This window comes from Tachypleus tridentatus, chromosome 11, assembly GCF_004210375.1.
Source record: "Tachypleus tridentatus isolate NWPU-2018 chromosome 11, ASM421037v1, whole genome shotgun sequence".
NCBI lineage: Eukaryota > Metazoa > Arthropoda > Merostomata > Xiphosura > Limulidae > Tachypleus > Tachypleus tridentatus.
Window position 1 is genome coordinate 31577821 of NC_134835.1, and position 25080 is coordinate 31602900.

Below are 25080 nucleotides of genomic sequence, written 5' to 3' on the forward strand. Positions count from 1 at the left end.
GTACCTAGATAGGATTTCCCAGACGTCTAGACCCATAGGGAAAATAGACATTATATTCTTCAAATAAACAGACACATATGTAATGCTAGTCGTAAACATTTCAAAAATAAAACACCTTGATGGCACAGGATTGATACGTATATAGCTATTAACGGATTGCAATTTAAATAATAAATAAATAAATAATGCATCGTGTATTTTTCTATATGGATCCAAATTTTGAGACATCCTGTACATCTTGCATTAACACCAAGGTTTAAATTGAAGAGAACAATACAACAAGTGCAAAGTCCCTTGTGGGACAGCAGTAAGCCGACGAATTTTCAACGCTAAAATCCAGGGTTTGATTCCATGCAATGAACGTAAAAGCTAGCCCAATGTGGCTTCGTTATGGACAGAGAAACGAATACAATTTTCATCATGTATTTTCTGTCCGACATACTTCATCTCTGCTGAAATCTATTGAGTAATGTTCAACTTTCTGTATTAATCAATACAATATTTTGTCATAAGTGTGATTATAATTTACTTTCCAAAGTATAGCACGTGTTTTGTAACTAGCACCTTATTTTTTTCTAAGAGTAGAACAACTCAAATCTTTCCCAAATCCAAAACAACTCAATGAGTGATTGAAATGTTGAAATAACAACAGATTGAGGAAAACATTTTTGTAACTGTGGACTCTGGTTTTGTTTCACTGACAAGACTTTTCTTCTGTTGCCTTGTTACATGTTCTTGAAAGATCGTAAAGGAACTTCCAAAAAGTTTTATCATGTTTTACCCCCCTAGTGGCACAGCGGAATGTCTGCGGATTTATAGTGCTAGAAACTGGATTTTGATACCCGTGGTAAGCAGAACACAGATAATCCTTTGTGTAGCTTTGTACTTAAATATAAAAAAAAACATGCAAACAAATTCATCACGTTTTTAATTACAAATATTCAAGTAATTATAATGTCACATTTGCCCAGTTGATCTATCGAAATTAGTTTCCATTAAAAAAATTAATTATTATGTTGTTTTTTATTTCAAAGTTAAACAATAGATTATCTACGTTCTTTCTAGAGCAGAGAATAGAATCCAGTATTTTAGCGTTGCAGTTCTGTTAACCTATTAATCCGTTCGGAATCTTGTATTTTAAAAATGTATTTGCTTGATTTTGTTTTGAATTTTGCGCAAAGCTATACGAGGATTATTTGCACTAGCCGTCCTTAATTTAGCAGTGATAGATTAAAGTAAAGACAGTTAGTTAACAACACCCACTACAAATTATTGGGCTACTCTTTCACCAACGAATAGTGAAATTGACTATCACTTTATAACGTCCCCACAGTTGAAAGGGTGAGCATGTTTACTGCAGCCGAGATTCGAACCCGCGACCCTCAGATTACAAGCCGAGTGCCCTAATCACCTGGTCATGCAGGAAAGGTTAAAGTGAAAATAATTATTAGCTCTCACGTGAATGTAATCAGTATTTATTCTTGTCCTGTTATCACGTTTTTAAAAAAGGTTTATTATTTCTGATTTCACTGTGCTATTAATAATTATACATAGCCTTGTTATAACGTTTTAAAACAATGAGTTATTATTTTTTATATTAATATTAAATTAGTATTTGTACTTGTCCTATTATAATACAGAAAAGTTTATTCTTTTTTAATTAGTGTACAATTGTTATTTATAATTGTTCTCTTAATAAATTATTTTTATAAAAAATTCATGTGAGCTATTGGTCTAAGATTTATATACAGCTTTGTTTAAGAGTTTTCAATTGTTTTTTTTTTCTTTTCTGCCATTTGGATTAAATTCAGATAAAATAGAGCAGCATAACAATAGGGTCAAAGCTCGTGCACATTTACAAGTATTGGTCAGGCTAAGCAAACTAGATTAGCAGTTTCTAACTCAAGTTTGCAAAATAATCATAGGGATAGGCGGTTATTTTAAGTAAATATGTGATACATTTTATGAAATTATTCAAATGAAAGAGCGTGATACTAGTTTAAGCAATTAGCATAAATAATGATGTATGATACGGTTGTCCCGAGTACTTGTGGGTGATGACAAGAAACTGTTAATCTAGATTCCATGGCGTTATTAAGAAGAAAGTAATTAGCATTGTTTTAGAGAGGAAAATCTACCACCATATATTTTAAATGACCTGGTTGGTTCTGTAAAATATAGGTCTGTTTTGAATAATAGGGTTGCAATCCTAAAGTTATCGTTGGTTACTACAAAGTGTAACTTTCTTACTTGCTGTGTTTGGGGTGTATTAAGAAAAAAACATGTTATCTAATCCACTATCATACCCAAAGTTGAATAAAACATGCGGCCTTGTTAACTAATGAATAAATATTTGCTGAAAAATTATTATTAATGTCATAGGCGTATCTAGCAGTTATGTCGTACCTTTATTTTACATCTAAGGTGTTCTTTATTAGATTCTTATATATATGAGCATACAGTATTCACTTATATAATCGTGTTGAAAAAACTGGCATAAGTGTTAAATAGCATAAGGTTGTAAATAAGTGAGAGCTTCAAAACGTTTGCCTACACTCTTTGGTTTGTTTTGAATTTTGCGCAAAGTTACACGAGAGCTATCTGTGCTAGCCGTCCCTATTTAGCAGTGTAAGACAAGAGGGAAGGCAGCTAGTCATCACCACCCACCGCCAACTCTTGGGCTACTCTTTTACCAACGAATAGTGGGATTGACCGTCACATTACAACGCTCTTACGGCTGAAAGGGCGAGCATGTTTGGTGCGAGGGGGATGCAAACCCGCGACCCTCAGATTACGAGTCGCACGCCTTAACACGCTTGGCCATGCCGGGCCATGTACACCGTTAATAATGCAAAGCAAGAATGTTTTACCATTACATGAAAAACAATCAGTTCTGTCACCCTCCCCTCTTTAAAAGAAATGGTACTATTTCTTTCTACAGTTTAAATTATTACTGGTCAATTAACGCCCGAGTCATATTAGCGATGATATTTTTGTTTGGATTCGTTCTGTATGTTTTATTTCACTGTTTTTTTTTGGTAACATTGTTTTTCAAACGTAGAAGAGGAAACAATCTTTTGTACGACAACACCAAAATATTATTATATGAGTACTGTTTATTCTCTGTCTATAAGACCGGTAACAGTATAAGACCACATAAAAACATTTTATGAATCGCGTGATAATTGACTCTGAAAGAACCATTAGTTAAATTCTATGCTGCTGATTTGCATATCAGGGAAGGCATCTTAGTTAGCTTTACGAAAAATATTTCCATCATAGTTGTTTTTTTTCAATTTCGCGCAAAGTTACACGAGGGCTATCTGCGCTAGCCGTTCCTAATTTAGCAGTGTAAGACTAGAGGGAAGGCAGCTGGTCATCACCATCAACTGCCAACTCTTGGGCTACTCTTTTACCAACGAATAGTGGGAGTGGCCGTCACGTTATAACGCCCCAACGGCTAAAAGAACGAACATGTTTGGTGTGACGGAGATTCGAACCCGCGACCCTCGGATTACGAGTTGAGCGCCCTAACCACCTGGCCATGCCGGGCTTTCCATCATAATATCATCAATATTTGTCGATTGTGCTCTGGAAAGCAGTTTTCATGATCACATTGCATGCCCTCTGGGTGCATAAATAAAAGAGAAGGTTTTGTTGGGGGAAGGTAGCATTATTACGAAATTGAAAAATCCACTGCTGAAGAACTAGCGTGGGTGTGCTACGAAATTTATAAACGGTCTTTTGGACGTAAATGCCACTTTACGAAGAATCCTGAAAATTCTTAAACACCTGTCTGAACGTTGGAGCTATTCAGAATTTATGGCCTTGGCAATACCAACTAGACACTAGAAGCTGTGATTCCAAAGTCCCTTTCACGATTGTGGTTATACTGGCAAGCCAGCTTCCAATCTGAGAATAAATCGCAGACTGGGTTCAAACAACAAAATTTCAAAAGTGGAAAAATCAAGCTTCAAATGCACGTGTAAATGGAAACCTTTCAGTCAGTTCTTAATTTTTTGTTTATCTATATAATTGTCTTTTCATTTAAATGCAATCCATGTTGTAGGTGTTTACAAGTGGAATATATAAGCTGCTCAGATTCTCGCTTACAGCGAAGCTTACTACAGCATTAATTAATAAGCAAAAGCCATTAGTAAATCGGCATATGTTCAAGCGAGAAAGGAGCTGTTTAATATTTTGCTGGGGAGGAAGAGTTATTTGTATAAATAAAATCATACGCTTTCTAAACACCAGGTGCAATATTTCTCTTATTTTTTAAAGGTTATATGAACTAAATGTACGATACGTTTTTATAAAACGTATTTATATTAATCATAGGATTTTTTATAAGTACACAAAATACACTTTATCTTGAAGTTTACAGCCTCGGTGGCTTAGTGGAAAACTGAGGACTTATGACCCTAAAATTCAGGTTTTAATATTCACGGCGGGCACGCTGGTAGCCAGTTGCGCTTAACAGTAAACAAACCTTATTCTGATGTATCTCAGAACGGCTGGTATAGGTATTAACACTTTTATTGATAAGAAGAGAACAACGTTTCAACCTTCCTAGGTCATCTTCAGCTTAAGAAAGAGAGACATTTTCATTTGAAGTGGGTTTCTCGTCATCAAGAAAAACCTTATTCTAGGAAAATAGTCATGAAAAGAAATGTGTAGTTTGTGTTGTTATCGATTTTGATGTGCTATAATTCCCTCTGTATAAAGTAAAATTGGCATGAGAGTTCAAGCTCATCACATCATATAGACGCTCACTAAAATAGATTAAGAATTACTGCTAATAATTAATTTTCTGTCAGTGTAAGCAAAGGTTATTTTGAGAACATGTAATATAACGAACAATACTAACGATAGTAATGTTCTTTCGACAAGACAATTTTTGAAGCATTAGTCGGTACGTAGAGAATTAAACGATAACATTCTTAAAGTGTTAGAATCCAATTTAGGACAGAAATGAGTTAGGCCTAATATCGCTATAATTAACGTTTAAATGTTTCAACAGTGAATTTACGTGTGCAAATAATGTTTCGTACATTTTGCAAAACGACAGTTGAATTTCAAATGTGACTGATATAGAATACGTGTTTTCATTTCTACTCGTGATGAGGTAATTAAGTAGCTATGTTTAGATTTAATCATTAATTATGGATATATTACAGGAACGCCTTACGTTTGACCTCAGCAGATAGTAGTTAAAATAGTGTGGTACGTGAATGTACTATATCCTTTCCATTCCTTCAATTAAAATTTGATTTTTTTAAAATTATGTTGTTTATCGTAGTGTCTTTTTTGCACACAGTGAGGTGCTTAGGAAAGTTATTAGCTATCAGAGTTAGCAAACAAATAACAGATTGTTTCGGTTTATTTCATAAATACAAAAGCATTTAATTAACGAGCTGAGCTATTTTTGCCAGTGAATCAAAAACAGCTAAAGATTGTTGCTCTTTCAATCTGCACACTTTTCGTTAGTTAAATGAGATTCTATTGTATGCTGAAGAACTAAAGTTTATTGGCATATTTAAGGTCATATTTAGGCTTGAAATTTCAAACTTTGCATGTGTTTTTATTCTAATTTATTGAGTAGGTTTGTATCAAAATTTCTTATGTTTGCTGTAGCAAGAACTCTTAGAGCTTTAGCAGTTCGTTTCTGTTAATAATACAGATTCATAGGTTTTCAATTGTTTCATTTTTACAAGAGTTCATAAAGTTTTATTCTTACTTTCAATTATGTGAGTAAGTGTAAGACTGTTGAAGTTACTACAGTGTTTCGTTAATAAACTGAGGTAAGCGAAACGAGTATAATATGCAGTTTATGTTAAAAGTGAAGCACTTTTAGCTTTTAGCATAGCGTTTGATTCACTTTTATTGTCAATTAGATGCAGATTGTAAAATCCAAGTAATAACTTTGATTTCATCAAGGTTTAGCGAGAATGTACTTTATTATTTTAGTTTAAACTTGGGCACATTTTCTTTTAATATATAATTGTATTGAAGTCTTTCATAATGTTTGAATGAATAATTTTTATTAGCTGTGAACTACTGGAAATTCCATTTGTCAAGTGAATTGTTTGAAAACAGATGTTGTAGTTGGCTGTATATATCTAAGTATCATTTAAACATTTTTTTTCATAAAATTAAAGGGCTATTTATACTGATGCTATTTATGCTGATGCTCAAAGGTAATTATTTTTAACTAAAAATGTATAAAAGTGGACAGTTCTCGATCAATACGTATTACATATACAAGGAAATCAGCGCTAAAACTCTCTGATTGAGTGGACTCAGCAGATAACCCGATGTGGTTTTGCTTTAAAAAACACAAACAAATACTCACTATTTATCTTTTCGCACTTAAATATTAATAATAGATCAGTTTGTGGAGGAGACTCCATGGTATTACGTACTATACAAATCTCTACTGTGTTTGACGTGACGAGGAACTTATCTTGCCAGACTGTGAATCTTGTGTGTCTTGTTGCCAAAAATCAATCTACTTATTTTAAGACCATGGATGTATTTTTTAATTGTTGAATTCCTATATTTGGTTAAAGTATCCCAAAATTGTTTTTTTACCTTTATACGAATACCTGAATCTACGCTTATTTGTAACCATTGTATAACAACTTTTATGCTTTCCTGTTGCGCAAGCCTAATTAGTGAAATTTTAAGTAACAATTATTTCTCACTTTATATCTGCACTATCCCTATTTGTATGGAGATTTCAAACCTCACAAAAAACTTCTATCTATTAAATTTGTCCCCCTCTAGTACAGCGGTAAGTCTACGGATTTACAGCGCTAAAATCACGCGTTCGATTCCCCTCGGTGGGCTCAGCAGATAGCCCGATGTGGCTTTGCTATAAGAAAACACACACACAAACACTATTAAATTTATAATTGAAAGAAACATTTTTTTCATCAAATACTTATTTAATGCAATAAATGTTATCGTTATCAGAATGGATAAACAAAATTATTGTCTATTAAGAAAACTTTTAAAAAATGTAGTTAAGTTTATATTATTTTGATACCTTTGGTAACCCAAACATATTCTCGAATCACTATATAGTCTAAACACTTTTCCGAATTCCTTCAAATAAAATTGTATTTAATAGTATTTTTCATGAAATTTACACCCACTCATAACATTATTTGAAAATGTGATAATATTATAATCAGAATTTTAGCTCAGTATTCCGTTTACACTTTTTAAATGTATTGTTTTATTTTTTTCCTACTGTGTTTAAATACCCCCTGTAAAACCATCTTCTTTGTTAAGTTATATACTAGTGCCGTGAAACATTTCGAAATTTAATGTAAAAAAATTCTAGTAATTTGTCAAAAGGAATTGCGAGTTTACTTCTATTTCTTAATACTAATTATATTTTTGTGATTTTTTTATAAAACATAAAATTCTTAATATGATTATACATTAATATAAAACTATAATAATAGTGAAATATGAAATGTTTTAAATTTGAACAAGTAATGTTAATGTTACATGTGCACTTTTAATTCAATTACACAACATTTTGCATACATACAATCAATATAAATATATTTATATTAATTAAAGTGGTATGTGGACCATATTTATTCCATTTCAATTCCTTATGATTTTATCACTTTTTTCTTTTATTGAATTTTTCAGGTTTCATTATGCTGTACACTGTGACTGCAATCAAAGTAATGGAATTATAAAGTAGGAATACGATAGTTTTTTCAAGTATTACTTGGTAAAATATACACCCTAGCGCAAGCTCACGTGCCTTTGTTGTTTATTTTATAATTTAACTTTTTTATGTGCATTTTAATATACATTCATAGTATACATGATACAAATGCATAAATAACTATATACACAGTGATTTGTAACAGATTTTATGTTTAATTTTCTTGTCTCAAAAATTAAATTTCATTTAAGTATCTACCGTTATTCAATTCTGTTATATTTTGTTTTTTTAATAACTGAAGGTTACTCCTCTGGACTTATAAGAATAATAATAATACGTTGATTATTTATGATTTATATTTTAGAAATTTTTCTAGTGAAGACCTTAAAGATAACAAACGTTATGGCTCAACTACTTATTAAAGCTTTTTTCTCTCTCTCTATTAAATATAAAATTAAAATATTACTTCCAATATTTAGTTTTCCTTGTTTCACTGAACTTACATGTTTGTGAAATTATCGCATACAATTTGTCTTGAGCTGTACACAGCCTGTAGGTGTTCAAACTTGTCTTACATGATCCAAAGGAAACAGATATGAATGACAACACTTAAACACATGGGCTCTTACTAGATTTTATCTTATATCCCTCCCTAACGGGAGATCTGTTTTCCTTGTTTCTAAATGTATACTTCAATTAAGCCCTATTTAAAACCACTTTTAATTTTTGCTAGTTATATCAAATAGTAATTAGATTATGTCGATCGTATATACGTATGTGTTTCGGCAATTCTTGAGCGAAATAGCTTGGAAGCTATTGAGTTAATTGTTTGTCCTCCCGGTAAAATCGTGCACGCCACACCCAGCACGTCAGAAAATGAGAAAGAGGCCTTGTTCACTTATGTTGTGGATGGTGTGTGACTGTGAGCGAAATATTAACTGATAAGTTAGTGTCTGAGATAATTTCATTGTTTTTAATCGTCACAGTATTTTTATTAAACTGATAATCAAAATAGTGTAGCATCACGTTGCTGTATTTAATGTCGAAATTTGCAGTATTAGTTGAATGTTGTGTTTTGTTTAACGCTATTGATAATAATATAACTATAGGTTTAGGCTTAACATTATCTACGTGCTAGCAAATTTACGATCCAAGTGGCTGCTGACGACTACTGAACAGCTTGACGAAGTTAGCTTTCAAGACGGCGGTTGTTCGTGTTGTACTAATTTGTAGTACCGCGCTCATTCGCCGATTACATTTAGAAATTTGAACATGGCTTGTTGTCTTAGCGAAGAAGGAAAAGAACAGAAAAGAATCAACCAAGAAATAGAAAGACAGCTTCGCAAGGACAAACGTGATGCAAGAAGAGAACTTAAACTACTTTTATTAGGTCAGTGACATTACAAATATGAAAAATGACTTGACAAATTATTGTAATCGGTACTTCCTACAAGAACTTAAGAAGTTAGGACCAGTCTTAGGCTTAACTGTAGCCTTAGTTAAGCCTATATAGGCTTACTAATAGTATTAAAAAGGTGTATATTCGTAAGGTTGATTTTTATCCTTTGTCCAAACTTTTTTTTTTTTATTTTTAATCGCCAGCTTTCTTGGAAAACTTTATATATATATATACATATATAATTTGGATGGAAATAAACTTAACAGCGTCATGGAAGAAAGGGAATTTGATGTAATATTACTCATATTTGATCGGAAGACAGCCATCCAAGCAATGTGCTGTTGCTATAGTAGTAATGGTAGAGCAAGAAGGATTTTAGATTGTATTTTGAATATATATTAATTCAATATAGGTATATTGAATACAAGTCCAAAGAGATTATTATTTCATTGTACAAGTCACTGGTTAGTCCATATTTAGAATATTCTGTTTGGTCTTGGGCTTCTCACCTTAAGAAATTCATTGAATTGTGGGGAGGATTACTATAATTGTGCCTGGGGTAGAGGGGTTGTGTTAGAAGAGGAGATATTTGAATCTCTTACTTTATTTACTATTGAGAAAATAATAGTTAGAAGGGATCTGGTTTAGGTGTTTAAGTTTGTAAAGGGGATTGAAAGTGTTGATGCATAATTTTTTCATACTTAAAAGTGAGAACAGTAGAACTAAGGGGCACAAATATAACTTTTACCAGAATAAGAGTCATATTTAACTTAGACAAGTTTAATTACCTAACAGGGTAGTTGGCCTTCGGAATTGGTTATTTTCAGATGTTTTGGAGGCAGTAAATTAAAGTGAGTTTAAGATGGAGCTCGATAAGGACTGGTTTTAATTTTTTTCACAGATTATTTATTCATAGTTTGTTTAATTTAGAGGATGAGACCTAGAGGTCCTGTGTTGTTCCAAAATATTATATTGAACAGATAAGTAACTAGTGTTTTAATACAAATTCATTTTTACTCTTTAAATTGCATTGACTATTGTTTTTACATTATTATTTGAACTTGTGATATTATTAATAAAATTAATATGCAGTTTTGGAAATTGGCTTTAGAAACAAAGGTGTATAGGTATATTTGTTTGTTCATGATATCACATTATATGATATGAGTACTATTATATGAGTAATTTTCCCATAATCAGTAGTAGCACCTTATTAGCATAATAATTAAGTAGAATGGGAAACATTACTTGTAGAATTGATAGTAATAAATAATTTTTCCCTTAATTTTACAAATGTAGATAAACATGAAGTTAATGTAGTTGGTGAGTCAGTTTTTTATTTCTAAAACATCTATTTTTGTAGTGTATTTGAGACCTAGTTTTGAAATTTCATTCCATGTGGTCATTTCTACAAAGTTCTGCTTGTATTTTCTTGCACATGTAGAAACTCATTGGGCCTTAAAGTTGCTAGTATAATAAAATAATTTTGGATGATCAACAAAATATTTAAATAGATAAATTTGTTAGTAAATTGTTTTTATTTTTTGGGGGTATTCTTTTTTGTACCAGCATTGCTATTCTGATATGTTACATTTTAATGGAAAAATTACTTATTTATATCACTCATTTTGTTTTTGTTAAAGAGGATATGTAACACTAATTTACTGTTAAAATCTACTACTAATAATATTAGTTCAATAGCATTCATTTGTATTTTATTACTTATAAACAAAATTACTGCTGTAGTAACATTTGCTACAGGTTACTGTTGAAATACATTGCTATGCCTTAATTCAAAAGCTCCGTCATCAGAGAGTTTTGAAGTGTGATTAAAAATAGTATTATTAAAAAGTATTATTATGAAACTTTAATTATAACACTTTATAGTTGTAGTGCTAGATGGTAAAGGTCATTTTGTTCACAGTTAATTAACTTGAAAATAATCTATTTAAATATGTTTTCAGAATTAAAACAAATTGTAATTCTTAGTTGTCAGTCAAACTGTTAAGCTGGTTGATAACAGATCAGAAAAATAATTCAAATGAATCTGCAAATATGCTTCTGAAACACCTTTTTTGTATAATATTCACGTTCCCCAGTTTTATTTGCTGTTGAAACATAGAACCTGTGAAAGTTTGTGCTAGTCCTTCACTGCTACTGTTTGGCTATCTAAATGAAGTTTTATTTATCTCTTCTATACAAAACCATCAATTTTGAGGCTTGCTTTTCTTGGTTTGGGTTCACAATTTATTGTGCTTCTTAAAACACATCTTCTAATTTACATTTGTGTGAGAACCACAAAATGTTACATGTTTGCATCATTATCATAACTCGACTAGAAAATGGGGTATGTTGTTTACCAAAAGCTCTTAAATGAATATTTTAACATCATTTTCTGAAGTTCTGTGTGACTTAATATTTGAGCTTTATTTCAGACTAAAGTTTGAAAGATGATATTGGGTAATGAAAGCAAATATCTCTTGTATTTAAAAGCATGCTTTAAATTTCGTGCATCTCTTAGTGGGATAATAAATGAAAAGACAGGTAAAATTTCAAGTGTGAAAGCATTTTCAAGTTCAGCTATTTATATCTTTGTCCTAAACAAGGTTTACAGGTTTTTTTTCAAATCATTCATTAGAATAAATCAAGTTTTATATTTTTAACATCATTAATTCATAGGAATTTTTCTGAAATTGTACTCATGTCATCTAGTAACAAGTATAATTCTTGGTATCATCTTTTAATTTTCATTGATACAATATTCCAACAGTTTATAAGTTCAAAACTCAAAAGAGTGAGTAATTGTTTTGCCATGATTTCCAAGCCTGAAGCACTGCTGTACCTCATAAGAACAAAAGTCCAAAACTGTGAAGTGTCTTCCATTAAGTAAATTATATTTTATATACATACTTTTTCAAATATGTTTATCTAGATTTTACTCTAATTTCAGTTAGTTTATTATTATAAGGATTTTATTTTGGAAGTTTTTTTTATTGAAGTGTTTTTGTTTTGTTTTAGTGTTCATATAATGAAAGAGTGAAAACATTATTAGTACAAAATGTGTTGAAAGCTTATTCCAAAAGACCATTGGTGTTTGAATAAATATTTGGGTTAAGATTATAAAAAAACAAACATAAAAATATTGTAGATTTGAACAGGTAGATCAATTATGTATCAGACTAGCAAACTTACTATTGTTAAGTCTTGATTTTAGGGTAACTGACTGTTCTATCTTTATGAAGATAGAAGATGTTTTTGGAACTGAGAAAACCTAAATGTAGCTATATGGGAGTTGTTTGTTGGTACCAAGGCCATTACTATTATAATTCCCTGTTTTTAAGCTGATGTTGAGGTAATAGTCTGATATGATTTTAGGAAAGTCAAAATATTTGAATCTTCAAGATATATTGAAAACATGGGAGGCTACAATAACTGGGGAATTTAATCAGTGTAATGAATTACTTATTAGCATTTATTAACTAAACATTTCATTGATTAAAATATCAAAAATATTGACTGTCACAGAAATAATCACATAATTTAAATTTTGTCACTGTGTTTCTTGTTAAGCACAAAGCTGCATAATGAGTCAGTGAGGGAATTCTTTATCTTTTGAGAATCTTAAGTTTGGTTTTTATTGCCAGTAAGTTTACTCATGCAGTCTTTGTAATTGCAAGACTGGTTAAGCTGTCTGTCACTGTCATAATTTGAAGCTGCTGACAAAAAGAAGGGCATCTGACTGGTAACACTTGCTGCCAACTCTCTGGTTATTTAAGTATTAAATAATGTGTAAATTTACTTTGTCTTTTAAACTGTGTTATATCTCTAATTCATAATTACATGATTGTATATTTGATTTTTATAAATAGGCCCAGATATGGTGGAAGAGGATAGGGGGGTCTCATTTTCCCCATTTATTTTGTTTAAGAAATTAATAACTGTATTCTTTAATGTTTTATATAAATAGACAACCCCCCACAGGATTTTGGGGGTATTGATAACTTTATTATTTAATTTTGTGTAAACAGCTATGGATTTAAAGGAAGGGTCAACAACAGTATTAGAAAGAAAGATGTCAGTGTTTGTATTTGATTGGACTATTGATTACTGTAAAAATTCCTTTTTGTTCCATTTTTTCTGAAATAAACACAGCTGGGATTTACAGCCAGTAACTTGTTTCCAAATGAATACAACAGCATGAGTGTTGGTTGAACATTGTTATGGTAAATGTTCATCTATTGGCTTTTTCCAAACACACTAACGATGTGTGTGGTCTCTAAACCTTAAAGACTTGTTTTGAACAAAGTTAGTTTCACTTTTTACATATGTTACAGAAATTATTTTTTATTGTTTGGAAACTGTAATACTTGTGAAAAAGATCTTTAGTATTATTAATGTCCAAAATAACTGAAAATGTAAAAACTATGTACGTATACTTAGAATAAGTTGTATCATGCTTAAGAATGCTAAAATATGAATTGAGGTGTAAACTTATCAATGCTTTGTCCAAATATACCGGTCAAAAAAATTAAAGGAACAAGTACATATTTCAGTATATTTTTGTCATAACTAAATTTATGTATGAAAAACATATCCGTTTGTCTACAAGTGTATTTTTTAAGCTTGCGAGTGAAGTTTGAAGCGAAGCAACTTAAACAAAACTCACCTCCCTCAAGAATACAACTCAAGGTACTTTGTATAAGGCTGTTATGTGAAACTATGCATTCTTCATCAATTCTTGAAATAAACACCAACTTGGATCTTTTGCAGCTTGTTTTGTCAGTGCACCTTCATCTTGTGTACTCAAGCAGTCAGGTGCCATCTGAGAGAGAACGAGGTTGCTAGGACAGTTTAGATGCTTGAAGATGGCCAGACCCAAAGGAGGGTGGCACAGCGTGTTGGTGTGTCACCAAGCATCATCAATCAACTTTGGCGACACTACCAGGAGACCAAATCAAGGCCGTCATCGTTGAACAACAGCCAGCTTTTTCACTATGAAATAACATTTAGCATTTCACTGAAACCTGGTGTTGACCCAAACAGTTCACAATCATCTGCATGAAGGATGCCTTAGGGCCAGACGGCCTGCAAGAGGCGTTATTCTGACAGTGCAACACTGTGCAGCCAGGTTGGAGTTTGCTCATCAGCACCTGGACTGGGAACTTCATCAATGGGCCACTGTGCTGTGGACAGACGAGAGCAGGCTCACTGTGTCTCATGATGATAGAAGTGTGGAGATGCTGAAGAGAGCAATTTTCCACCTGTAACATTGTGGAAGTCAACACTTATGGAGGAGGTTTTGTAATGATCTTGGCAGGCATATGCTTGGGTGGCCACACGAACTTGACAGGAGTACTTTGAAGACATCATGATATAGAGATGAAATTCTGGAATCCATTGTGAGGGCTTTTGCTGGTGCTGTCAGCAGTTGGTTCATTCTCATGCAAGTTAATGCACGAGCCCACATCACCAGACTGTGTATGGACTTCCTTGACGAGGAAGGAATAGAGACTTTTGAGTGGCTTGCCAGATCTCCAGATTTAAATCAGATTGAAAAATTGTTGGGATATGTTGTTGAGGCATGTTAGTGAATGTCAGCACCCTCATCAGAACCTACAGGAACTCTGGCAAGCCCTGGTAAATGAGTGGTCTGCCATACCCCAAGATAACATCAATAGACTGATTCAAAGTGTGCCAAATCAGTGTCAGGAGTGTGCCAGAGTCCATAGAGGCCATACTAGATATTGAATGTTTCAAACATTTTTAAAATAAATACATGTAAACTGTTTAAGGTCTTGTTTCATATGGGATATCAGTTTTGGTTATGTTGGTCATTTTTAAAAACTTTATTTCTCCATGTTTTACCATTCATCACACATTAAAAAATGGATACAGATGGAACTGAAATGAGGTAAGTTACCTAAAATAATAAAAATATCACATTTGGAACACTGAGATAAATGATATAAGAAAATGTACATGTTCCTTTAATTTTTTTGAGCAGATCTTACAATTGTAATTGTTTAATTGTGATTACAAACTTCAAAATATAAAGCTTTTCACATCAGTCACATTACTAGAAATACGGATGTTAACTTTCAGATTGTTTTGTTGTGATCTAACTGAGGTACACCCTTGTGCAAATTAATTGAAACAAGATGGAAAATTACAATTTTTTCAGTGTTTAGCATTTTATTTCTGAGAATCTAAGAATTACTCACAAATTAATATATGATATGACCGCCTTTAGTTTTCAGAAGATCATTAATCTGCTTTGGCATTGAGTCCATGAGTTGACTGCAATTTTTGGATTGCAGTACCACACTTCAATTATGGCCTCAATTAGCTTATCTTTTGTAGTACAGTCTTTTCCCTGAAGTCTTTCTTCACAAATCGCCCAAAGATTTTCAATAGGATTTAAGTCCAGAGAGTTTCCAGGCCAGTCCAGCACCTTTATTCATGTTGTAGTCATAAAATTCTTCACAAGTTTCGATGTGTGGCACGGAGCCAGATCTTGCTGAAAAATGCCAGATCCATCTGGAAATCTCTTTTTCAATTCTGGAATGACTCTTCTCTGCAAAACTTTGATGTACTGTGGTCCTCGCATCACACCTTCTACGATATGTAAGCTTCCGACGCCATAGTAGCCGAAAAAGCCCCAAAACATCTCCTTCAAGGGATGTTTTACAAACTGATTGATGTGAGATTCTCAAAGTTTCTCACCTGGAGATTTGCGAACGTGCAGACTTCTTGACCCTGTACGAAGAAATGAGACTAGTCATTGAATAACATCTTCCTCCATTGTTCTTGTGTCCAGTTCTTGTATTTCAGACCCAATTGATACCGTTTTTTCTTCATTGAGTTGGTAAGAAGTTGTTTTTTGACTGGTATCCTTGCCCTTCTAACGTAATATTGAATGGCGTAATATTTCAAAATTTCATCTTTTATCCCAAAAATAGTACGACCGTACTGCAAAACACAGCTAATGACGCCGTCTGTGTCAAAAAATGACTATTAAAGGAAATCAGTGGGTCTAGTGAGCCTACACCGGCTGCCATGCTGAAAGTATTGTAAAATGACCATTTGTTTCAATTAATTTGTACAAGGGTGCACTCTCAGTGACTTTGTAGGCTTTCTATTTGATTTTATTATTAAAGTTACAACTTTTATAGCTATAAGTAAACAAATGAGTTTTATAAATTTATTAGTGGTAGTAGTAGAGATCTTGTTGCAATTGTCCCACCCTCCAATATCTTGTACCACGTTGTTGAGAGTTTCTTAAAGTATAAATTTGTAAAAATGAGAGATGGGTGCTCAAGCCCACAACATCCCACATATGCATCACCCTTCACTGCCTGCAAACAGTTGTGGGATGGTGAGTGCTCTTCAAAGTAAAGAAGAAAAATTAATTGAAATAAAAATAAGAAAATAAGGTACTACTATTTGGGGGTAAGTAAGTTGAAAACTTACCTCTTGAAGTTAACATTCCAGCCTCCAATATGGTAGAAAGGCACTTGAAATATCTCAATAAAATACATAAAATGCATCAGTTTAATTTATTTAATCCTTAGACTCTAGTTTTTGTAAGCAAGTTCTTAATATATAACAACTCTACTGTTTTGAACACAAAACCTATATATAAACAAATTATGAATCTCTTATCAGTTATGACCTAAGTTTCGATACATTTGAATGTGTAGAAAGAGACAAAAATTACTACTACTACTACATACAGTTGGTACAAAGGACAATGTTACAAATACAACAAAACTAATTTAATTATTGTTTGTTTCAGAGCAGTTGTTAAAAATGAAACTATGTGAATGAAACAGTTGTATGGTTACTTTCGGCTAACTCCATGTTTGTCTTAATTTAATATTATTCAACTTTGATACCTACTATTGTTTTCTTTGCATACCATTTATCTTTTCTGTTTTAATAATTTTTCACTCCTGTACTGTGTCAGGATTTCTTGCTTTTCTTTAATCATTCAGCCTGTCTCTCCTCCTGTATACATTCTTTCGTCCCATTTGATATATAACCATATCTTGTTGTTATTGTTGAAACTTTTTCAATCTTCAGTGTTATTTTCTCTTTATATAACTTTATCTTCTGTATTTTTATAAGTGTCGCAAGAAATACTTCATACAATATTTCCCCAATATTGTTTGAATTTAAGCTTAGTTTTTTTCATTATTCCATCATTTTTTCAACGCTCCTGATTTAATGTCTTTCAGTATCATATTTTAGTGTTTATATTATCTTCAATCCTTACCTTTTATCCTCATCTGTCTTTATATCTGACAATTTGACAATTACTTTAATCACCTGTATTGCTTCAGCTTCAATATAGAAAATGTTTACTGTAAGAGTTCTTTGTATTACCATCAGCTAAATGTAATAAGGTTTGCATCTGCTCTGCTTCAAGGTCTGTTCTGTAAATTTTGCTTGTGTCCTTTCAATTTGCATTTATCAATACGCTGTCTCATGCAATAAAATTTGTCATCAATATGAACTGTGCTTTATACTATCTGAACTTATAATGGCTGCAGAAAAATATTCCTTATAGCTTATCAAGCTATGTGCTGACAAATGTTTTCATAGGCATGAAAATTACTTCACTTTTCTTAGTAATAGAAATAACTGTTTTAAATATTAATTCGTGTATGGGAAGTTATGTCAACATGTGGTCTTGATGTTTAAGATTTTACTGTTTAAGGACAACCAATCAAATATTAAGTTCTTATTAATTATGATTTTTAGTCTTAACTTTTTGCAGCCTAATATCTTGTGTTAATGTTGAGGGCAAATGACATCATTAAGTTTTAATAATTGTCTCTAAAATTACTTACAAAAGAAAACTATAACAGATATGTTTAATATTGGTGCATACTGTATTAATATAATTTGTGTTTGGGAGTAGAAATATTCAAACTTGCCAAAGATAAGATGTTAAAAAAACCTATAAATCTTTCTGCATGATTATTGCTTATTTCAAACTTATGTACATGTTAAATTTGAACAATCCTTAGACAGAAAAATGTATTTATGGCCTCTTTTGACATATTTCATTTGTTTCGTGCATAAAGAAAAGTTGTAGATTCACATAAATGCAGAACTTGTCATTAAGAGTTATATTCAACAAACAGCATTTGCTTATGAAAAACTGTAAACAAATGTGACATTCTATATCTATATTTAATATATATTAGTGTCACATTTTGGAGCTTCATATTCTTGTAAGTAGATACAGTTCTCTACCCCTTTTTTTTTAAGTATTTTAGCTACTGTAACAAAAAAGTTTAAAAATTATACCTTATCTCAATCAGCAACTGTAGTTTGTGTGTGACATACAATTGGTTATAATGTACAGGCACTTAAATTAAACATAGATACTGTATATTTTTATCTGGAAAGAAAACAAAAGCATTATAGTGTTATACTGTGAGGTGTTATTAGTTGAGATTTAACTTTTGTTATTATATACAGACTTGCAGTTTTATACAAGTTTCTCAATTTTTCCTTTTTTTTTTTAGGTACAGGTGAATCTGGAAAGAGTACTTTTATTAAACAAATGAGGATCATTCATGGACAAGGTTATTCAGATGAGGACAAGAAGAGCTATATTAAACTTGTTTATCAGAACATAATAATGGCTATGCAGAGCATGGTCAAAGCCATGGAAATGTTGAAGATATCATACAAAGATCAGTCTAATATTGTAAGCTACAAATTTTAATATACATGTATCATTTGAAACTCAAAGTAGATTTCAAACTCAATTTGAAAATGATTTGGTACAAATTAGTATTTCCCCTATAAAAGACAAAGAATACACTAGTTTTAATATTTAGTGACTGGTCTATTATAAAGCAAATGTTGAAAAATGACTGTCCATAGCACAAATGAAATAACTGTCAATCTCAAGTTTGTACTTATATTTGTATTATGAGTTAACTTCATTTCCATTCAGATATCTAGTACTTGTGCTGTATAATCAACGAGAAAGCATTATAGTAGATTATATAAGTTTTTCTTGTGATTCTTATCACAACAGAAAGTGATAGTGATATTAGAAAATACACCTGAATTTCAGAAAGTATATTGCTTATGAAAATTAACTTTTTGTGTATTTTAGTATTATACCATGTATAATTGTTATGTATAATGCATAAAGAATAAATTGTAGTTTGGATAACTTGAAACCTTTCTGCAAAACGTGTGCAAACCCTAAAACTTTCAACTTTTGTAGACAAATAAAAATACATTATGACGATTTGCACAGTACTGTATCATACATTAGTTGACTGTCCATGGGGTCTTGATCAACTAGATTTTTGTGTGCTTTGATGTGCATAGTTTAAATAAGAGTTTAAGCACTCAGTTAATTAAGATGCAGAATTGGGAAAAAAAATCCTACCTTTAAGATTGCAGGTAAAATGCATAAATAGTTCATATTTTATTTTAACATGTATATTATTATTAGGCCAATATTGTAAAGACAGCAGGGACTAGGTCACGATAGTTGCATGTCCATTTTAGTTTGAATAGGTTTTCAACCATTTCATTCAGTAAAAATAATTCCTCATGAAAATAAATAACAAATGAACATGTTGAAATACAAAAATACTTATTTCCCACAGAAACAAAACTATATTATTACATTATACAGTAAAACCTGTATAAGGAGGAATTGCACGGGGACCAAGTAAACTTTTCAGGTTAAGCAGGTTTTCCGGTTTAAACATAGTGAACATGCATTTCCTTAATTATACATAATTTTTGAATGGAACATTATTTTTGCTTGACTCAAGGCAAGTAAGACATTTGTGAATAAAGTTATACTGTTTATGCTATATTTATTGGAATAAGAACAAAATATACACAAGTACACCAGATCTTATTCAAATGTATTTGAAGAAAGTGTCCAGTTTCAACTGTTTCATTTTTTTAATGGGCTTTCTTATGAGGTTAAAAGAGAAAGCTAATTCTACAGCCTTTTTATGATGTTCATTTTTCCCTTTCATTTTTTGCATACAATTTGAGAGCATTAATATAACTTAATACTTACAGTGAAGGAGGAATTTCTGTTTCCTCACTATATTTTCCATTTTGTGCTTCTTCTGAATCTCTCACACTGTTACCATCTTGCAATTCTATTATAGATTTTAAATCAATTTCATCAGTTTCTGTTAAAACATTCTTGTTAATGTTCACAAAACCTTCCACATTCACAGAATCATCTGCATCAGTCTTCTCAATCAGAGTTTGGATTTCACTAGAATCATCATAACAAACAACTTCTCTACAATCTCTGCCATTAGCAAGAATAAATCCACAGTTTTGAAAGCACTTTATTACACATTAATCTTTTACACATTTGAGTGAATGACTTAAAAATGCAATTGCATCTAACATGACAATTTTCATGGTCATTTCAGATGCTCTCTTACAGTTGTCCATGTTTGCAATAATATGCAAATTTTATTTCAATTTTATATGCTGTATAATTCCATTATCTAGTGGTTGTAGAATTGGTGTTGTACATGGAGGTAGAAAGACTAAAAGAACATTTGAAAGTTGAACTTTTGGGTGGCAATTTGTGTTTTCTAGGAAAAGTAGAATATTCCTATTTTATTGTTCCATTCTTTTGTTTAATTTGTTAAAAAAATTCTTTGAATGTAACACTTGTCATCCACGCTTTATTATTCACTTTCCATTTCACAGGAAGTTGATTCTTCCTTAAATTTTTGAAAGAGCACAGATTTTCACTTTTACCTATTACCCATGGTACATTTTCCCTAAATTTTAAAATTAGGGAAGACAGGAATTTATTTTTTCATGAGAATTATTTAAACAGTAGAATTTTGTATTTAAAAGACAAATATATTTCTACAAATCATGAATCTAATTTAACTGCAAAAATAATAATGGCAGAAAAAAGAACAGAATATATTTAATCAATAATTACTGTAATAAAATGTCTGAAAATTTATTAATATTTAAACAAATTATTAATTAATTAAGAAATTAATATTTAATCAAAAACATTTTTTTGCCATACTCAGGTTCTAATCCTACTTGTTGATAGATGAGGTAGGTGAAAGATAGTTTTCCGTCCATGTTATGCTGGTTCTGCCGTATAGAAGGCCTTTTATGAGGGAAATCTTAAGACAATGGTGCAAAATTTTGGTATTTCCAGCTTGTACAGGTTTCCGTCTCATGCAGTTTTTGGCTTGGATAGGTTTTACTGTATATGTGATACAAATGTTATCCGTAGTGCATGTGTACCATTTGTGACAAATAGCTGATAAATATTTTGTTTGTATTATGAAAACTGATTAAAAATGTAAAAAATGCATTTAACACTAGTTAGCAAGTTTTCATGTATTATCAGGCTGTTTGCACATGAAGGGTCAAATTTTCAAGTGAATATTTGAAACTTGATTTTTAGTGGTGTTAAGAGAAGCATTATTATAAGTTTGTCAGGATAATATAGTATATTGTCTTATTCATTTCAAACTCACATTATTATTTCAGAAACTAAATATTTATATTGATTTTTATCGGTGTGGATAAAATTGATATTTGTGTAATTTTCTTGTACAAGGTCAACGTGATCACAGTATAGCAACAGCAGCTTATAATATCAATCATGCATTTGGTGATAGCACAGCTAATGAGCACACAGCACAGCTTTGGTTAAGGATGTTTTGCTCTGGTAACACAAACTTTGAAGATTAGCCTGGGGGTTGCTCTCAGACAACCATAAATGAAAAAGAATTGAAGGCCTTAGTTGAATTAAATACCTGCCAGACAGTGAGAGAACTTCCTGATAAACTTAATGTTCATTGTTCAAAATTTCCCAACATCTTGAAGCAATTGGTAAGATGAAAAAGCTCGATGAATTGGTATCTCATGAACTGACTGAAAAACCTTCAAACAAGATGAATAGAAAAATGTTTCTTGCTTTTCACTTACAACAAAAATTACCTGTTTCTCCACATAATTGTCACTTGTGATGAAAAATGGATTTTTTATGACAATCAGTGATGAACCAGACTGTGGCAGAAGCACTGAAACCAACTCTTTACTGTAAGAAGCTTATGGTTAATGTTTGGTGGTCAACAGCAGGTGTTATCTGTTATTCATTCTTAAGCTCTGGAGAAACAATCATAGCAGAGAAAAACTGTTGTGAACTTGAAGATATGCATCAGACATTGTCACCAAAACGTCCAGCAATGGTCAATTGCAGTGGACCCATACTGCTTCATAACAATGCTTGACCTCATGTCTCACACTTCATTGTCCAAAGAGTATACAAACTACTGTATGAAATACCTCATTCACCATATTTGCCAGATCTTTCATCTACAGATTATCACTTTTTTAAACATTTGGATGTTTTTTTAAGAGAGAAGAACATTTTCAAACCAATGGTTAGTTGAAAGTGTCTTCTAAGACTTCATTCCATCAAGGATGTCCAGTTCTTTAAATAAGGCATTTATAATCCTACAGCCTATTGGCAGAAGTGTATTAAGTCTAAAGAAACTTATTTTGATTAAATAAATTAAATATTGTATCACATTTTCCTTTAAAAATCCAACATTTCATATGCAACTGCCTGATACTTTTACCATATAATTTTGTGTGTGTTTTACTGCATTTATCAGTTAAAAATACAGGATATATTTACTACAGATCAAGTTCATTTGAAGAGATGACCTTCAACATCGATCTGTATACAGTGAAATGCAGTTATTCATGAGATACAGTTCAACTAAGTTGATTGATTAGAATCAGTACTAATGTTTAACTGTATTTAGTCCACTTATAAGAAAAGTTTATTTTAAAACTTTAGCTTCTCAGTCTTCATTTGTCTGTGCTCTGAATTATTCTCTTCGTATTTTGTATCCTGAAAAATAAAGTTTCTAGAGTATTCATTGAATGAGAAGCACAAAACATGCAAAATTACAAACAAGAATATGAAATTTGAATCTCTTCTTGATTTGTTAAGGTATCAACACATTGGTTTAACCTCTCAGTTTTGTCTTTCACTATTATTATATAATCACTTGTATATGATTGATGGGAATGTTTAGGGCCATTAAAAGAGAACATTTTTTCCTTTTATATATTGTTCCTTTATTTTTTAGCAGAAAGGCTATAGTCATTTGAATTCTTAGCTTTTGTTTATATCTAATCTAGTGCTTTGGTCATTTAAGGAATTTTTAAACCTTCTTAGAAAGCCAGGTAAATTACAGTAGTTTTGGGACATCCTGTTTGTATGATTGAGATATCATTTGTTTTCTAAATTGCATGTTTTAAAGCTATGTGACTTGACTTGCACAACAAACTTAGTGAAAAAGTGAGTGAAATCTGACACAGTTACAGCTGTATGTAAAGAGATAATACTGTGATTAATTTCTACAGTGGAATAAACTACTTTCTTGATATAAACTCTACTGATAAAACCATAAAATTGTGGAAAAAAAAATAAAAGTTGGTATTAAAAGGTTAACAGTTGAAGCTGTGAAAATAAGTAATTTGAAATTAAAGATAATTATGCATTCAAAGAAACAGAAAACGTGTATTTGTTTTCCTTTGTATTTATCTACTTCTCTTTGTACATTGATGGTTTTGCTAAAGTTAGGGCTAAAGTACAGAAAAATGAGATAAAATAAATTTTTATCAACAAAACAAACATTTTGATATTCACATGAAATATGAAAACTGGAAGATTAAAAGTATCTTAATTCTTAATCTGAAAATCATCTTTTACTTAGATTAAGTAACAGCTTCAAAAATTCAGTAATAAATCTTTGGTAAAAATACTTTACTAAAAAACAACAGATTTTTAGTGTACAACAAGCATGTAGTATTTACTAAAAGTCTACTAAACTTCGTGAGGATGAATTTCGTACACTCAATTATTCCATGTGTAGTTTCATGGTTACTAAGTCAGTGAAAATTGAGCTCCTTATACAAAGACTTAATAATGACTTGTTAAGGTAAAATGTGTTGTTCTTTAAAATTCATAAGTTTATCTGATGTTTGCCTTTTACTGTTGACATGTGAAAAGTGCATACAAATATGTATAAGTGTCTGTATTTAATTATCAAAAGACTGGAAGACAAAGTTTAAGGGAAATGACAAATTCAATTTAGTCCAATAATGTATACCATTTTACTGTACTATAGCCTCAGAATTTTTGTCCAAACAAGAAAGTTTTAACAACTGATAAAAATTAGAAATAAAGACTTAAATAAATCCTAAGTGGAGCATGTAATTTTACTGTCTTGTTGTTTCAAATATATGTAGTTATTTGTAGGTAATGATTTCTGATTTTTCCATTTAAAATAAGGAAATTCTAGGTGATAGCACACAGTGGTTATTGTCTTACTTTCTGACCGTAATAACTTGGTGTCTTTCATAATCATAAAAGTTAATGTTAAAGATATTGACGATTAAGATTTTATTATCAAAACAGCAGATGCCAACTAAAATTAGTGTTAAAAATATTTCATTTAAATTATTTACTTATAAACATGAATTTTTTTTTACTTGAGTACACTCATCTGCAGTAAGTTACATTCATATTACATATGTTGAAAGATAAAATAGTTCCAAATAGCATTTGTTTTCAAAATATTAATGTTGATTTTGGCTCATAAAAACTTCATAAACTTGAATAAATAGATATGTGAAATAAAAAGTAGGTAACTGATGTAGATTAAAAAAAAGTTGTAGAATTTATTTTTAGTTTAGTTTAAAATTGATGTACTATTCTATCAAGTTATTTTTTATGTTTAGAACCTTTCACAAATCATGGTTAGGGCTAAAGGTTAACGTACTCAAGAAGTAAAATGTACATGTGAAAACTTACTTTCATGTACAAAGAAATTAATTTTGAAAACTGTATGTACTTTAATTGTTAAAAAATAATTATTTGAAGAAATACATTTTTGAACAATTCAAATTACTTAAG

At 31.2% G+C, this 25080-nt stretch overlaps 1 protein-coding gene across 3 annotated transcripts in view; it reads left to right on the plus strand.

Annotated features, from left to right (window-relative positions):
• The first annotated feature begins 8550 nt into the window (after positions 1-8550).
• LOC143231873 (guanine nucleotide-binding protein G(q) subunit alpha-like) overlaps positions 8551-25080 on the plus strand; it is a 44383-nt gene continuing 27853 nt past the window's right edge. For all 3 annotated transcript variants that reach the window (XM_076466633.1, XM_076466634.1, XM_076466636.1), the window contains exons 1-2: positions 8551-9083; positions 18629-18813. In XM_076466633.1, coding sequence (XP_076322748.1) covers positions 8966-9083; positions 18629-18813 — 303 coding nt within the window. In that variant the 5' untranslated portion in view covers positions 8551-8965. The remainder of the gene's footprint in view (positions 9084-18628; positions 18814-25080) is intronic.